General features: G+C 38.8%; 2 protein-coding genes across 4 annotated transcripts in view; one reads left to right on the top strand and one right to left on the bottom strand.

Annotated features, from left to right (window-relative positions):
- The window catches only part of ZMYND12 (zinc finger MYND-type containing 12), a 34520-nt gene extending 21694 nt beyond the window's left edge, over window positions 1-12826 (bottom strand). Inside the window, exon 1 of the mRNA XM_007103489.3 lies at window positions 12491-12826. Coding sequence (XP_007103551.1) covers window positions 12491-12600 — 110 coding nt within the window. The 5' untranslated portion in view covers window positions 12601-12826. The remainder of the gene's footprint in view (window positions 1-12490) is intronic.
- Window positions 12827-13020: 194 nt separating this feature from the next.
- PPCS (phosphopantothenoylcysteine synthetase) lies at window positions 13021-16902 on the top strand. 3 transcript variants are annotated; one of them, XM_007103486.4, is made up of 3 exons: window positions 13021-13095; window positions 13844-13947; window positions 15698-16902. In XM_007103486.4, the coding sequence occupies exons 1-3, from the start codon at window positions 13050-13052 to the stop codon at window positions 16019-16021; spliced, it is 474 nt and encodes a 157-aa protein (XP_007103548.1). In that variant the 5' UTR covers window positions 13021-13049; the 3' UTR covers window positions 16022-16902. The 3 variants fall into 3 exon arrangements, with proteins under 3 accessions (XP_007103548.1, XP_007103547.1, XP_028341330.1); XM_007103485.3 differs by lacking the exon at window positions 13021-13095 and adding an exon at window positions 13123-13671; XM_028485529.1 differs by lacking the exon at window positions 13021-13095 and adding an exon at window positions 13146-13226.
- Window positions 16903-18223: the final 1321 nt, after the last annotated feature.

Here is an 18223-nt window from a genome sequence, read left to right as displayed (position 1 = left end):
CTCCAGGTCTATCCACCTCATTACAAATAACTCAGTTTCATTTCTTTTTATGGCTGAGTAATATTCCATTGTATATATGTGCCACATGACAATATGCCTTTTATGTCTGTATTCTTTACTACTGAATAGTATTCCACCTAATGGCTATATCATTTTTTGTCTATTCATTCATCAGTTGGTAGTTGGGTTGTTTCCAGTTTTGGGCTATTATTATTAATGAACATTTGTGTACAAGTTTTTGTGCGAACATATGTTTTCAATTCTCTTGGGTACACCTAAGAATGGAATTGCTGGGTTATACAGTAACTTTATGATTAAACTTTTGAGGACTGCCAAACTGTTTTAACATAGGTTGTACCACTTTACAATCCCACCAGTGATGTATGAGGGTTCCATTTTTTCTACCTCCTCATCAGTGCTTGCTATTTTCTGTCCTTTTTTATTACAGCCATTATAGTGTGTGTGAGGTAGTATATCATTGTGCTTTTATTTTTCATTCCCTTAATAACTAATAATGTTGAGCATCATTTTATGTGCTTATTGGCCATTTGTATACCTTCTTTGAAGAAATGTTGATTCAAATCCTTTGCCCATTTTTTTAAACCAGGTCCTTTATCTTTTTATTTTTGAGTTTTAAGTGTTCTTTGCATATTCTGGATAATATATATGATCTGCATATATGATCTGTAAATATTTTCTACAATTCTGTGAGTTGTCTTTTCACTTTCTTGATAGTGTACTCTGATGCACAAAAGTTTTTCATTTTGATGGTGCCCAACTTATCTATTATTCCTTTGGTTTCTTGTGCTTTTAGTGTCATATCTAAGTACGGTTCCCTAATCCAAGATCACACAGATTTACAACTACGTTTCCTTTTAAAAGTTTTATGTTTTTAGCTCTTATATTTAAGTCTTTTTGAATATGGTGTAAAGTAGGGGTCCAAATTCTTCTTTTGCATATGGATATCCAGTTATCCCTGCACCATTTGGAAGGGACCATTCTTTTCTTAATTGAATGGTCTTGGCACCCTTGTTGAAAATCAATTGACCATACAATTAATCTACAACTAAGGAGACAAAAATATACAATGGAGAAAAGACAGTCTCTTCAAAAAGTGGTGCTGGGAAAATTGGACAGCTACGTGTAAAAGAACATTCTCTAACAAACACCATATACAAAAATAAACTCAAAATGTATGTAAGACCAGAAACCATAAAACTCCTAGAGGAAAACATACGCAGGAACACTCTCTGACATAAATCACAGCAATATTTTTTTGGATCTGTCACCTAAAACAAAGGAAATAAAAGCAAAAATAAACAAATGGGACCTAATTAAACTTAAAAGCTTTTGCACAGCACAGGAAACCACTGACAAAAATGAAAAGACAACCTACTGAATGGGAGAAAATATTTGCAAATGATATGACCATCATATATAATCCATCATATATAAATAGCTCATACAACTCAACATCAAAAAAACCAACAACCCAATTAAAAAATAGGAAGAAGAACTGAGTAGACATTTTTCCATAAAAGGCATATAGATGGCCAATAGGTACATGAAAAGATGCTCAACATCACTAATCATCAGTTAAATGCAAATCAAAACCACAATGGCTATCATCAAAAAAGAACACAAGTAACAAATGTTGGCAAGGATGCAGAGAAAAGGGAACTCTCATACACTGTTGGGGGAAATGTAAATTGGTGCAGCCACTGTGGAAGACAGTATGGAGGATTCTCAAAAAACTAAAAATAGAATTACCATATGACCCAGCAATTCCACTCCTGGGTATATAGCCAAAAAAAAAAAAACCCAAAAAACATTCATTTGAAAAGATACATGCACCCCAATATTCATAGCAGCACTATTTACAACTGCCAAGATATGGAAGCAACCTAAGTGTCCATCCCCACATGAATGGATAAAGAAGATGTGACATATCTATATCTATATCTATATCTATATCTATTATCTATACACACACACACACACACACACACACACACACACACATACGCAGGAACACTCTCTGACATAAATCACAGCAATATTTTTTTGGATCTGTCACCTAAAACAAAGGAAATAAAAGCAAAAATAAACAAATGGGACCTAATTAAACTTAAAAGCTTTTGCACAGCACAGGAAACCACTGACAAAAATGAAAAGACAACCTACTGAATGGGAGAAAATATTTGCAAATGATATGACCATCATATATAATCCATCATATATAAATAGCTCATACAACTCAACATCAAAAAAACCAACAACCCAATTAAAAAATAGGAAGAAGAACTGAGTAGACATTTTTCCATAAAAGGCATATAGATGGCCAATAGGTACATGAAAAGATGCTCAACATCACTAATCATCAGTTAAATGCAAATCAAAACCACAATGGCTATCATCAAAAAAGAACACAAGTAACAAATGTTGGCAAGGATGCAGAGAAAAGGGAACTCTCATACACTGTTGGGGGAAATGTAAATTGGTGCAGCCACTGTGGAAGACAGTATGGAGGATTCTCAAAAAACTAAAAATAGAATTACCATATGACCCAGCAATTCCACTCCTGGGTATATAGCCAAAAAAAAAAAAACCCAAAAAACATTCATTTGAAAAGATACATGCACCCCAATATTCATAGCAGCACTATTTACAACTGCCAAGATATGGAAGCAACCTAAGTGTCCATCCCCACATGAATGGATAAAGAAGATGTGACATATCTATATCTATATCTATATCTATATCTATTATCTATACACACACACACACACACACACACACACACACACACTGGAATACTACTAAGATAAAATGAATGAAATTTTGCCATTTGCAGCAACATGGATGGACTTGGAGGGTATTATGCTAAGTGAAACAAGTCAGACAGAGAAAGGCAAATACTGTAATGATATCACTTATATGTGGAATCTAAAAAATACAACAAATCAGTGACTATAACAAAAAAGAAGCAGACTCATTGATATAGAGAACAAACTTGTGGTTACCAGTAGGGAGAGGGGCAATATAGGGGTATAGGGTTAAGAGGTACAAACTACTATGTATAAAATAAGTTACAAGGATATATTGTACAACATGGGGAATATAGCCATATTTTATAATAACTATAAATGGAATATAACCTATATTTCAATTTTTTAAAACTGCAAAAAAAAAAGAAAAAGAAAATCAATTAGCCATAGGTGTATGTTCTTATTTTTGGACTCTCTATTCCATCAATCTATAGGTCTATCCTTATTCCAGTACCACACTATCTTTATTACCGTAGCTTTGTAGTAAATTTTGAAATTGAGAAATGTGAGTTCTCCAACTTTGCTCTTTTTTGAGATTTTTTTAGCTATTCTGGGTCCCTTTCATTTTCATATGAACTTTAGGATCAGAGTGTCCATTTATGCAAAAATGACAATTGGAATTTTTACAGGGATTGCATTGAATCTTCAGATCAAACTGTTTCATATTAAGTCTCCCAGTCTGTGAATATGAAATATCTTTCCACTTATTTAGGTTTTCTTTAATTTTGTTCAAGAATATTTTGTATTTTTCCAGTGTATAAGTCTTGTACTTCTATGGTTATTCCTTTATTTAAAGTGCTATTGTAAATGGAATAGCTGTCTTAATTTCATTTTCAGATTGCTCATTGCTAGCATACAGAAATATAACTGATTTTTGCATATTTATCTTGTATATCTTGTAACCTTGCTGAATTCATTTATTAGCTCTAATAGTTTTTTTGTGGATTCTTTAGGGGTTTCTCTATATAAGATCATGTCATCTGTGAATAGAGGTACTTTTACTCCTTCTTTTCCAAGCTGGATGCTTTTTACTTCATTGTCTTCCCTAATTGCCCCAACTAGAACCTCTAGTACAACGTTGAATAGAAGTGGTGAAAGTGACATTCTTGACTCATTTCTGATTTTACAGGGGAAAGATTTTATAGACTTTGACTATTAAGTATGATGCTAATGTTGTGTTTCTCTATGGTTCTTTCATAGATACTCTTTACCAAGTTACAGAAATTCATTTCTATTCCTACTTTGTTAAGTATTTTTATCATGAAGGGTGTTGGACTTTGCCAAATGTTTTTTCTGTATCTATTGAGATGATCATATGATGTTTTTCTTTATTCCATTAAGATGATGTTTTATATTGATTGATATTCATATGTTGAACCAACCTTGAATTCCTGGGAGAAATTCCATTTGGTCATGATATATAATTCTTTTTATATTCTGCTGGATTTGGTCTGCTAGTATTTTGTTAAGGATTTCTGCATCTATATTCATAAGGGATATTGGTCTGTAGTTTCCTTTTGATGTTTTTCTCTGGTTTTGGTGTTAGGATAATATCGGCCTCATAAAAAGTTGGGAACTCTTCCATCTTCTTCTATTTTTTGGAAGAGTTTGTAAAGAATTGTTAAGTCTTCTTTAAATATTTGACAGAATTCACCAGTGAAATCCTCCTGGGCTTTTCTTTGTGAAAAGTTTTTTGATTACTTAGCTAAATCTCTTTATTTATTTTTTTATTATTTATTTATTTTTTTGCGGTACGCGGGCCTCCCACTGTTGTGGCCTCTCCTGTTGCGGAGCACAGGCTCTGGACGCACAGGCTCAGTGGCCATGGCTTACGGGCCCAGCCACTCCGCGGCATGTGGGATCTTCCCGGACTGGGGCACGAACCCGTGTCCCCTGCATCAGCAGGTGGACTCTCAACCACTGCGCCACCAGGGAAGCCCCTAAATCTCTTTATTTATAGACCTACTCAGATATTCTATTTCTTCTTGAGTCAGTTTTGGTAGTTTGTGTCTTATTAGGAATATATTTCATCTAGGACTTCAAATTTGTTGGCATACAATTGTACATAGTATTCTCTTATAACCCCTTTTATTTCTGTAAAGTTCAAAAAACTAAAAATAGAATTACCATATGACCCAGCAATTCCACTCCTGGGTATATAGCCAAAAAAAAAAAAACCCAAAAAACATTCATTTGAAAAGATACATGCACCCCAATATTCATAGCAGCACTATTTACAACTGCCAAGATATGGAAGCAACCTAAGTGTCCATCCCCACATGAATGGATAAAGAAGATGTGACATATCTATATCTATATCTATATCTATATCTATTATCTATACACACACACACACACACACACACACACACACACACTGGAATACTACTAAGATAAAATGAATGAAATTTTGCCATTTGCAGCAACATGGATGGACTTGGAGGGTATTATGCTAAGTGAAACAAGTCAGACAGAGAAAGGCAAATACTGTAATGATATCACTTATATGTGGAATCTAAAAAATACAACAAATCAGTGACTATAACAAAAAAGAAGCAGACTCATTGATATAGAGAACAAACTAGTGGTTACCAGTAGGGAGAGGGGCAATATAGGGGTATAGGGTTAAGAGGTACAAACTACTATGTATAAAATAAGTTACAAGGATATATTGTACAACATGGGGAATATAGCCATATTTTATAATAACTATAAATGGAATATAACCTATATTTCAATTTTTTAAAACTGCAAAAAAAAAAGAAAAAGAAAATCAATTAGCCATAGGTGTATGTTCTTATTTTTGGACTCTCTATTCCATCAATCTATAGGTCTATCCTTATTCCAGTACCACACTATCTTTATTACCGTAGCTTTGTAGTAAATTTTGAAATTGAGAAATGTGAGTTCTCCAACTTTGCTCTTTTTTGAGATTTTTTTAGCTATTCTGGGTCCCTTTCATTTTCATATGAACTTTAGGATCAGAGTGTCCATTTATGCAAAAATGACAATTGGAATTTTTACAGGGATTGCATTGAATCTTCAGATCAAACTGTTTCATATTAAGTCTCCCAGTCTGTGAATATGAAATATCTTTCCACTTATTTAGGTTTTCTTTAATTTTGTTCAAGAATATTTTGTATTTTTCCAGTGTATAAGTCTTGTACTTCTATGGTTATTCCTTTATTTAAAGTGCTATTGTAAATGGAATAGCTGTCTTAATTTCATTTTCAGATTGCTCATTGCTAGCATACAGAAATATAACTGATTTTTGCATATTTATCTTGTATATCTTGTAACCTTGCTGAATTCATTTATTAGCTCTAATAGTTTTTTTGTGGATTCTTTAGGGGTTTCTCTATATAAGATCATGTCATCTGTGAATAGAGGTACTTTTACTCCTTCTTTTCCAAGCTGGATGCTTTTTACTTCATTGTCTTCCCTAATTGCCCCAACTAGAACCTCTAGTACAACGTTGAATAGAAGTGGTGAAAGTGACATTCTTGACTCATTTCTGATTTTACAGGGGAAAGATTTTATAGACTTTGACTATTAAGTATGATGCTAATGTTGTGTTTCTCTATGGTTCTTTCATAGATACTCTTTACCAAGTTACAGAAATTCATTTCTATTCCTACTTTGTTAAGTATTTTTATCATGAAGGGTGTTGGACTTTGCCAAATGTTTTTTCTGTATCTATTGAGATGATCATATGATGTTTTTCTTTATTCCATTAAGATGATGTTTTATATTGATTGATATTCATATGTTGAACCAACCTTGAATTCCTGGGAGAAATTCCATTTGGTCATGATATATAATTCTTTTTATATTCTGCTGGATTTGGTCTGCTAGTATTTTGTTAAGGATTTCTGCATCTATATTCATAAGGGATATTGGTCTGTAGTTTCCTTTTGATGTTTTTCTCTGGTTTTGGTGTTAGGATAATATCGGCCTCATAAAAAGTTGGGAACTCTTCCATCTTCTTCTATTTTTTGGAAGAGTTTGTAAAGAATTGTTAAGTCTTCTTTAAATATTTGACAGAATTCACCAGTGAAATCCTCCTGGGCTTTTCTTTGTGAAAAGTTTTTTGATTACTTAGCTAAATCTCTTTATTTATTTTTTTATTATTTATTTATTTTTTTGCGGTACGCGGGCCTCCCACTGTTGTGGCCTCTCCTGTTGCGGAGCACAGGCTCTGGACGCACAGGCTCAGTGGCCATGGCTTACGGGCCCAGCCACTCCGCGGCATGTGGGATCTTCCCGGACTGGGGCACGAACCCGTGTCCCCTGCATCAGCAGGTGGACTCTCAACCACTGCGCCACCAGGGAAGCCCCTAAATCTCTTTATTTATAGACCTACTCAGATATTCTATTTCTTCTTGAGTCAGTTTTGGTAGTTTGTGTCTTATTAGGAATATATTTCATCTAGGACTTCAAATTTGTTGGCATACAATTGTACATAGTATTCTCTTATAACCCCTTTTATTTCTGTAAAGTTGGTAGCAATGTCTCCACTTTCATTTTCTTTTTTTAAATATTTATTTATTTTTTTATTTGGTTGAGCCGGGTCGTAGCTGCGGCATGCAGGATCTTGGTTGAGGCATGCAGGATCTTTAGTTGCAGCATGCAGGATCTTTAGTTGCAGCATGTGAACTCTTAGTTGTGGCATGTGGAATCTGGTTCCCTGACCAGGGATCGAACCCGGGCCCACTGCATTGGGAGCGCAGAGCCTTAGCCACTGGATCACAAGGGAAGTCCCTCCACTTCCATTTTCTGATTTTAATAACTTGAGTCTTCTTTTCTTGGTGAGTCTAGTTAAACTTTTGTCAATTTCGATCTTTTTATAGAAACAACTTTTGGTTTTGTTGATTCTCTGTATTGTTTTCCTATTCTTTGTTTCATTTATCTCTGCTGTAATCTTCACTATTTCCCTCCTGCTAGCTTTGGGTTGAGTTTGCTCTTCTTTCTCTACTCCTTAAAGTGTAAGACTAGGTTATTGGTTTGAGATCTTCCTTCTTTTTTAGTGTATGTGTTTACAGCTATAAATTTCCTTCTAGGTACTGCTTTCACTGCGTCACATCAGTTTTAGTATGTTGTGCTTTTGTTTTCATTTCATCTCAAAGCATTTTCTAATTTCTCTTGTGATTTCTTCTTTGACCCACTGGTTGCTTGTGTGTGTTATTTCTACACATTCATAAATTTCCCAAACTTCCTTCCGTTATTGACTACTAATTTCATTCCATTGTGGTTGAAGAACATACCTTGTATATTTTCAATCCTTATAAATTTACTGAGATTTTTAAATGATCTAACAGCTAGTCGACCCTGGAGAATGTTCCATATGCACTTGAGAAGAATGTATATTCTGTATTCTAAATGTCTGTTAGGTCTAGTTCGTTTATAGTGTTGTTCAGGTCTTATATTTCCCTGCTGATCTTTTGTCCAGTTGTTCTATTCATTATTGAAAGGCGGATATTGAAGTGTCCAACTATTACTATTGAATTATTTATTTCTCCCTTCAGTTCTGACAGTTTTTGCTTCATGTATTTTGAGACTGTGGTTGGATGCATACAATCATAGGTTTCTGCATTTCTATTGCCTATTATATGTTTTTATTTAAATGTGAGAAAGTTAGCTATTTGATTCCATTTATACATAGTCCAAAACAGGTAACAATAACCTAAGGTAGGGATCAGCAAAGTTTTTCGTGCGGCCAGATAGTAAATTTTGGGCTTTGTGAGCTACTTGGTCTGTGTTGCTACTGCTCAACTCTGTTGTTGTAGCATAAAAGCAGTCATAGACAATACATAGCTGTGTTCAAATACTCTCTCTCCTTCCTTTCTTCTGGGACAACAGAAATACGATAAAGTATGTTCTTTATAAACTGTGACAGCTCTCACAGAAATGACAAAAAGCATTTTTAAGGGTTTTTTGATAGAGAATTACTGAAAACAAATCAATAAAAGCACTTAACAGCCAGAATAAAGAAATAGGTGACTTGCACAGGATATTTATTTAATACGGGCTTACTGAGTAATTGTGTTAGCAATGGAAAGTTAACTTACTTAACTGCCTGAACTTTTTTCTACTGACAGCATCTGCATATCTTGCCTTTCTAAAGAAAGGGTGCATATTTATATATTCCTGAGCTCTCTCCTTATTCATCTGTATCACCCCTCACAGGCATCACAGGGTCATGCATAAAGAAGGAGTTGAAAAGTATGCTTTCAAGTTAGGGCTCACAATGAAATAGCTTGTGGGCCAGACATGTTTTGTTTGGCCATTACCATGTTTTTAAAACTAATTTGAATGTCGTTAAGCAGGGCATTCATTCTCCAGTTCACCACAGATCTTACTATTGGATACCACTTCACTGTTTTCTCTTCCTGGACAGTGAAAGCATTTTAATTTGTGCCCCATATGTTAAATGAAAGGAAAAATTATTGCAAATTACTCTTATCTATATGCTACGACTTACTAACCTATAGTATTGAAGCCTCTTTCACCTATAATGTTTCACTGTGTACTTTAATAAAAATGCCTTCTCTTAAAAATGTTCTATTTCCTGGGAACATTCTCACAATCCAACACAGAATGATATGCACAAGATTACACAGAGTGTATAAAATAAATGTATTTATAGGAAAAGAACATGAAGAAATTCACCAAAATGTCAGGCTATTAATTATCTGGGTTGTGAGATTATGGATTATTTTTCATCTTTATATTTTGTATTTTCAAGTTTTCTGTAGTGCGCATGAATTACATTTATAATTGGGAAAAATTATTTTGCAAAAAAATAAACTTTCACAAATCCAAGTTGACTGTCCTTCCTGCTCTTTAAATTTGGGATGAGGAAAAACAATATTTAATGAGTGCCAGCATGGTCTCAGGCATGGGGCTAGATGCTTTACATTCAACCGTGAAAACCCTGGAAGGGGATATTAAAGGCCCTCATTTGTGAGATACAGAACAATTACCACAGTTTTATTTTCTGGAAAAATCATGAATTCTCTAGGACACAAGGATATAGAAATCTGGAGAAAAGGTAGGGGGAGAGTAGAAGACCTTAAAAATAATTAAAGGCGGTGAAAGAAGAGAAAGAAAACAATGGAGGATAAGGGCATAGGAAGTAATAATTTATTCATGCATTCATCAAATATTTAGTTTCAATTATTTCAAGATACTTTGCTGGAGACCATAGGTAACACGCAGATGGGTCTGAAACAGATCAAAAGATAACATACATATGACAGTCCTTCTACATATTCAACATAATATCCTGCATTAACAGAGCATAATAAAATTGAGCTAACATGTTTACCAACAACTAAAATGAGGCAGGGAAATAAGAGTCATCTGAGAGGTACAGAGTAAGTACAAAGTGAGTTGAGAGGAAGAAGGAATTGCTTCTGGCTGGAGGGATGAAGGGGACAGGGGAAGAGGTAGGTGCTCATATCAGGCAAAGGAGTCTTATCTCTCCCCAGAGTGCCAGTCCTGTACTTAAAATTGTTTACTCAGGACCTCCCTAGCGGTCCAGTGGTTCCAACGCAGGGGACCCGGGTTCAATCCCTGGTTGGGGAACTAAAATCCCACAAGCTGCGTGGTCCAGCCAGGAAAAAAAAAAAAAAAAAGACAGATATTAAACAAGTAAAACAAAAACATAAAAGTACAGAAAAAGTGAAGAAAAATGTGAGAGAGAAATCAGATAGGGGCATTTAGGTTGGGTTTTTCAGAAAGACCTCTTTGAAGAAATAACATTTCTGAGAACAGAAGGATGAAAGAGAGCTAGGAAGATTCGTGACTATAGGGAAAGTTCCCAGCAAAGGCAACGGCCTGGGCAAAGAAACTGAGGGAGGAAAAGAGTTGGCAAATTAGAATTGAAAGAAAGCCTCTGTAACTGCATCAAGGAAAAGAGGGGATGACTGGTGGGAAATGAAGATAGAGAAGCACAGGGCTTTGCAGTTTCTGTTACAAATTCTGAATTGTATTCTATATGCACTGAAGAAACAGCAATGAAAACACAGATGCTGTCCTTGCCCTCATGGGGCATACAGCCTAGTGAGGAATACAGACCACTGAACAGTGATTTCAATCCATGTCATAAATGTGAGGCTAACGGACCTAAAGAGTGCTGTGAAAGCACCGAGGAAGGACACCTAATTCAGTCTCCACTGGGACCACTGCAACTGAGAAGTTATGCAGGCTTCAGCGTCTACCTTCCAATCTAAAACCATCCATGACCCTCCAGAGGATAAATTCCAAACTCCTTGATCTCATGTCACTGTTTGGCCCTAACCTTTATCTTCTTGGTTTAAACTCCTACTACTACCTATCACAATGATTTTTAAACTTTTTTTTAACTCATTGTACAGTAGGAAATACATTTCACTAGTACAAAGACACATAATCACATAAATCACTAAAACAAAAGTTTCAAGAAACACTTCAAGTAGGATTACTCTGATACTTTCTATTTTTTTTTTTTCTTAAAATGCTGGTTGTGATTTATTCATGACCCGCTAATGGGCTCTGGACTGCAGTCTGAAAATCAGTGACTGCTCCCTCCATGGCTACCTTCTCTACCCACCTCTGAACAAAGTCTGTTCTCTCACCCTTTACCCAAGCAGTCCTGGATGCCAGGAGTGCTCTACCTTTCCTTCTTCATTGTTCATTCACCTAGCAATTTCCCTCTGACCTCTCAAGACCCAGCGCAAATGTTACTTCTTCAGAGGAACCTTTCCAGATACTGCCCCATCACCATGCTTCCATCCTTAGAGGTCCCAGGGAATAGTACTCCCTGAGTGACAGCACTTGTCATGTAGGGTTGTATTATAATGACTTTCTTTTTTAAACAAGTTAGTCGGCTCTGGACTAGGTTTCTGGACGTCAGCAACCTACCTGTTTTATCTCAGGTCCCAAATAGGGTCCAATCTGAAGCAAAGATCAGTGGATGTTATGCTAAATAAATGAAAACTGATCTCATCTTGTACTACCCTCCCCACACTGTCACCATCTTGGCTATGCTCTGACAAACTAACTTTCTATCTATTCCTCAAACACACCAAGGTCTTCCCTCCCTCGGAGCCTCACTGTGCCACTCTTCCCCCAGCATTTCCCTGGCGGGCTGTTCCTACTCTAACTTCAGATCAATAGTCTACCCTCAGAGAGGCTGTCTGCCCAACCTCCCATCACATTGCTTTTGTCTTTATGGCATTTATCACTCTCTGAAATTACCTTGTTTTGTCTGTTGGTTTACTTATCTTTCTCGTTAGAACATTAGATTTTTTTTTTTTTTTTTTTTTTTTTTCCCAGAGCCGCATGGCATGTGGGATCTTAATTCCCCGACCAGGGATCGAACCCTCCGCCCCCTACAGTGGAAGGGCGGAGTCTCAACCACTGGACCCCCAGGGAAGTCCCAGGACATTAGACTTTTGAGGGACGTGGTGTCCCGAGTTTCCCCCAGTAAGTTCAGCACCTAGAACAGTGCATAGCGCACAGTAGGCGCTTAGTAGAACATCTGGGGAGGAATGATTGAGTGGGAGAGGAAGCGGACGCAGACACAGAAGTCTTAGGGACCTGTCTAGAAGCCGCTTTGAGGGTTCCCTGACTGAGAGAGAGGGGGTTGAGGCGTCCAGGTGCCACGTTTCAGGGCCTACCAGTAATAAGTGACTGTGCAGGCCCCGCAGACCCGCTCGGCCGGAGCTTCGCACACCTCACAGCAGAGCCGGCGCCCCTTGGGCACCGCAAGAGGGTAGATCACGTTCATGCTGCGGCAGACGGTGTTGTCGGTCTCTAGGACCGTTGCCTGGCGAGGACACACTGGACGGCGGTGTCACGTGACCAACAAGGCGCAGCCTCATTCCAAGCTTTTCGAGGGCGGGGGGGGCGTGGCTCGACTGACACTTGGAGTGTGTTTGTAGGGTTTAAAAAAAAACAAAAAACAAAACAAGCCCTGCACTACAAATCCAAAGGTTAAATGGCCGGGCACTCAAATTTTAGCGAGGTCCAAGCCTAGCAGGGTCTGTATGGTAGCCGGTAAGGGTCAAACACGTCCAGATCTTCACCCAGACTAGGAAACTAAACGAGGGGGTGTGACTCCGCCAGATGCCTGCCCAGCCGAGAACTCCCGCCAGCTCGGTGTCAATTTCGCACGCTGTGGGGCAGAACCAGCACGCATTTCCAGACCTGCAGAAACCCGGCGCTAGCTTGCAGCGCATGGTAGCGAACCGCCCCCTCACTATTGCGGCTGCGCGTGGGCCAGGTACCAGGGCAGGGGGCGTGGCGCCGAAGACCCTGTAGCTTGCGCTGGCGCGGCGGGTTCCGGAACCGATGGCGGCAGTGGACCTGGTCGCCGAGTTCCCCCAGCCCGCCGGTGCTGCGCGCTGGGCCGAGGTGATGGCTCGGTTCGCCGCCGGGCTGGGCGCGCAGGGCCGACGGGTAGTGTTGGTTACGTCCGGCGGCACCAAGGTCCCCCTGGAAGCCCGGCCTGTGCGCTTCCTGGACAACTTCAGCAGCGGGCGGCGCGGTGCTACCTCGGCCGAAGCCTTCCTGGCCGCGGGCTACGGGGTCCTGTTTCTGTACCGTGCTCGCTCTGCCTTCCCCTTTGCTCACCGCTTCCCGCCCCAGACCTGGTTGTCGGCTCTGCGGCCCTCCAGCCGAGCGGCTTCGGGCTTGCTGAGCTTGGAGGCGGAGGAGAAGGCACTCCCGGGCTTCGCCGCGGCTCTGCGGAGCTACCAGGAGGCTGAGGCTGCCGGCACCTTCCTGGCCATAGAGTTCACCACTTTGGCAGACTATTTGCATCTGCTGCAGGCTGCAGCCCAGGCGCTCAATCCGCTAGGTGCGTGCCTTTAGGAGTCCATCGGATGCCGGGAGGCAGAGCCTTTCCCCCAAGACGCGCATCCCCTTACCCCCTTTTTACCCACGGCTCTCACAGCGGGGGAACCTGAGTTGAAAAGGAGCTGACCCCATACCCTTCTCCGATTTATTACACCCTGTGCTTCTTTTTGCAGGCTCTTCTGCGATGTTTTACCTGGCTGCGGCCGTGTCAGATTTCTATGTTCCTGTGTCTGAAATGCCTGAACACAAGATCCAGTCATCTGGGGGCCCACTGCAGGTGATGGGCGCTTCTCTTCCAGAGATCTGATTCCCTATAACCAGTCTTGGGTTAATTTCCTTTTGATCTGGAGATGGCCGTATGTGCTAGGCACTAGGGATCAGAGATGACTAAGACACCGCTCTCTCTCAAGGACCTCACAGTCTAGTGAGGTTGCTGGACACAGACATAATTACAGTACAGAGTGATAAATACTCTAGTAGAGGTACGTACAAAGTGAAGTCAGAGCATGGGGTGAGTGAATCTCGGGGAAAGTCAAGGCTTTCTGGAGGAGATGGCTTGAACTGGGTTTTAAAAGATGAGCAGAGGGTGTACCAGGCAAAGTAGGGAAGGTCACTCCAGATAGAGTAAACGATTGGAGTTTGGAAATGGGCAGCGTGTTGTGAACTGAAGTTGTTTGGTAAGGCTGGAGAGTGGTGGGGATGGAGGGCAGACTGAAGAGACAGCTTCCTACGTAGAAAATTTTGTATTCCTTCTTAAGGAGCTTGAACTCTATCCTGTGGAGCCAAGGGAAACCAAACTAGGAGAATGAGATAAAGTTTTTGTTTGAGAAGAACATTCTGGCATCAGTATGAAAGGTGAATTAGAGAGAGTGGTGGGGGGTGATTAGATGGTGGTTATTGTTGCAGTTGAAGGAAGTGGTATGGGGAAGGTTGTGGTGTGGCTGAGAAGCTGAGATGATCTGGCTACCTGGAACCTGAGGGAATGCTTAGTCATTTACTGGGTGATACAAGTAGAATTTAAATAGGAGAAACTACCTGTGGGGCACTTTCTGACTTTGTAGAATAGTTCATTTGTTCATTTCTTCAACACGTATTTATTGAGTACCTACTATATGCCAGGCCCTATTATAGGACCTGGAGATAAAACAGTGAAAAGAAACATACTGTGCCCTTGTTTCGATTATATTCTGCAGAGGAGACAATAAGTAAGTCAAATGCATACTATGTTAGGTAGTGATAAATGCTAAGGAGAAAAATAAAGCGGGGAATGGGTATGTGATCCCTATCACACTTGCTAACTCTTTGAGGGGACATCCTGATGGTTAGCTTAGTGATTTCATACTTTTTAAATTCTGGGAGCTTTAGTTTATCCTGTAATTCCTGTCATTCTTAGTTCTATCTTGAAAGTACACAAAACGACTCAACATTCCCCTTAGAAGGGATTGAGAATAATATAGTAGTATTTAGTGAATGAAAATACAGTCACTTCTGTTTCCTCAGTGCTAAGATGGTACGTGACAATTTTATTTTATTTTTTACAAGTTACAATTTTTAAATGGAATCAAATAGCCAGTCTAGCAATGCAAGAAATATTTTAGGCTGAGAGGTTTAAAAACTCAGCCTTATTTGAATGTCTGCCAAAGTAACATTTGCATAAACAGATTATTTGCATTTGTTTATTTGAGGGTTTGGTTTAAAAAATAAAAGGGAATGTTTGAGAAAATGTAATGCTGTTCTTTAGAGTTCTGTTAATGGCGATGAGGGTTGCAGAGCAGGGCTAATTCATAAGACATGGTTTGCCCCAGAATATGTATGAAGCTTTGAAATCAGGCATCCTTATGAACACTACAAAGTCAAGGCTTTTAAGTAAGCATTTAATATGCTTTAAAAAGTTTGAAGTGAGAAATCCCACTTAAACTGACATAGCCAAACATCTGAGTCTCTGCTTCTTTAGTTTCCCTTGAGATTGACCTGGTCGGTAGGTGGTAACCTTGTTTGCTTATTAAGTTTCTCTTTTTCCAATACAGATAACAATGAAGATGGTGCCAAAAATGCTTTCTCCTTTGGTTAAAGACTGGGCTCCCAAAGCATTTATAATTTCCTTTAAGTTGGAGACTGACCCCTCCATTGTAATTGATCGTGCTCGGAATGCTTTGGAAATTTATCGACATCAAGTGGTGGTGGCTAACATCCTTGATTCACGACGGACCTTTGTGGTTATTATAACCAAAGAGTCAGAAACCAAGTTACTGTTATCAGAGGAAGAAGTAGGAAAAGGCATAGAGATAGAAGAGAAGATAGTGGATGATCTTCAGTCTCGACATACCGCTTTTATACATGACAAAAACTGAAGTAAAAAGCCTTTATTTATAAGATCAAAAATTGTTCAGTGGACCAGGGCTCTTACAGATGGTGAGAACTAGAATAAATCCTTTGCTTTCATAAAGACAGAAAATGAAGGGGAAAAGCAGTGAGTGGTGTGCAGACGAATATTGCTTGGTGTTTGTCTTTAAAAGGTCTTTTAATACTCATAAAACATGAAAACAAAGGTAAAGCAGTTATGACCAAACCACCTGACACACTCACCTGAATGTTATTTTGATTTTGAAAATGATTCAAGTTGTTTCTCACCTTAAAAAAAAAAAAGCTTATTGGGAATTATATTCCTCAAAATATACATGTGGGGCCTGAATACCAATCTTCTTCATACTGTAAAAGGGATTATGGATGCATGAATGGCCATGCTTTGAAGAGCACATATTTGTTCATGCCTACTATGTGATAGGCCCTGAGGATTTTGAGGATTCAAAAGATGAATAAACATGTCTAGTTTGGGAAATGGATATATAAAAAATTAAGTACAATAAAGTGTGTGCCCCAAAGCCAACATAATGGAAAGGATGATGTTTTTGTTTTTTGGGTTTTTTTTTTTTTTTTTTTTGAAATTTACTAAAGATGGGAGTAGGAGAGAAGGACACCTCCCCAAAGATAGATTACCTATAGAATGATGATTGTCCCACTACATTTACTCCTTGCTTCTTGTCCTAGACTCACTCCATATTTGAGTTAAGAATTTACCTTTTAAATATTTTAGAACTGCTCTTGAGGGAAAGTTAACCGGGGCTTCTACCTGGGGCCATGCAGGGCCCAGTTGGTGGCCACTGCCCTGAAGGAGGCATTACAAGGTGGTAAAGAGTATGGGTTTTGGAGTCATCTTAGTCAGGTTAGACCCTTCCAGCTGTGCCACCGATTAGCATTGTAAACTTAGATACCTGACTTAGTTTCCTCATCTATAAAATGGCAATAATTTCTCTGCAAAATAACACCATTTGTTGTGAGGATTAAATAAATAAAATGGTGAAGGTAAAGCATGAGTCTGGCACTTGGCACGTAATTCACATTCAATAAATGGTTGCAATTGCTGTTTTTCTCACTTAGTAAGGCAGTGTTTTCAAAGCTCCCGCTGTCCTGGGCTTTGAGTTGGGAGTGCAAAAGAAGTGGAGTCCTGAGAAATACCCTAAATGACCCATAGGATGGTCCGGAGTGTAATGTGAAAAACTACCATTAAGAACTAGGTAGAAGCAAGTACTCTACCTCACATAAATGAGTTAAAATGCAATTCATGGAGTGAGTTGGGAAGGGTAGCCCAAAGTGTGTCTGATAACAGAAGTACAATAAACTTTAATGGAAAAGTTATGAATAGAAGTGCTAAGATACATCTAAATACCTCAGGTGAAGTGTTTAGGAAATGTGACTTATTAAATCAGGAAGCAGAGGAAAAATAACTGCAGCAATCAGGACTTCTCTGGAAGCAGAAATCCTATTGAACAAAGATTTTAAATTAACTTCTGGTCCAATTGGCAAAACCTAAAAAGCAACAGACTAGGCAGTGGCTGCAGTACTAAAGGGGCATGAAATAAAAGATTGATTTTCTTCCCTACATCTATAGCTTATGTGGATGATGGCTATCATTATCTTTTACTGTACAGTGAGGATAAATGGAGCTAGAACTAGAAGTGATTCTAATGTTTGTTTTTATCATAATTATTACTTCCCTTGGGAACCATTTTCTGTTGTGTTTTGTTAATGCTTAAAAACAACCACCACTACCCTAAATGGGATTATTTAGTGTTTTCCAATTCAGTTTAGTTTCCATTCAGAGTATTTAAATAGTATTTACACATGTAAAAATTCCAAGAAGTTGTTTGTTTGTTTGTTTAATCAGTAAGTGGAAGTGTGTAAAGAATGAAAGAAAACTAAGAATGAGGGTGGTCTAATGGTTAGGATGCGGCGCTTTCACTGCCGTGGCCGGGTTCAATCCCAAGCCACGGCTCGGACAGAAAAATAACCTAAGAATGAAAAGGAACATAAGTCAATGAGAGCAAATAAGGAACTTGATCTAGATCGGAGGACTAAGGAAAGTATCCTTGAGGAGGAAATGACGCTTGAACTGCTACATAGAAGTTAAGTGGGCTGGAGGTGATGGTGGTGAGCATTTCAGATCAGAGAGAAAAACACTTGCAAGGGCTCTGGTGCCAGAGGGAGAGATTGAA

This window comes from Physeter macrocephalus, chromosome 3, assembly GCF_002837175.3.
Source record: "Physeter macrocephalus isolate SW-GA chromosome 3, ASM283717v5, whole genome shotgun sequence".
NCBI classification, from domain to species: Eukaryota; Metazoa; Chordata; class Mammalia; order Artiodactyla; family Physeteridae; genus Physeter; species Physeter macrocephalus.
Note: the sequence above shows the minus strand (reverse complement) of the source record. Positions and strands in the feature narration are given on the sequence as shown.

Bases quoted from the DNA above. Each gene is read 5' to 3' on its own strand.
- PPCS (XM_007103485.3), top strand. From the start codon at position 13,164: ATGGCGGCAGTGGACCTGGTCGCCGAGTTCCCCCAGCCCGCCGGTGCT. The intron at 13,672-13,843 runs GTGCGTGCCTTT...TTCTTTTTGCAG, and splicing joins CCAGGCGCTCAATCCGCTAG to GCTCTTCTGCGATGTTTTAC. The intron at 13,948-15,697 runs GTGATGGGCGCT...TTTCCAATACAG, and splicing joins CATCTGGGGGCCCACTGCAG to ATAACAATGAAGATGGTGCC.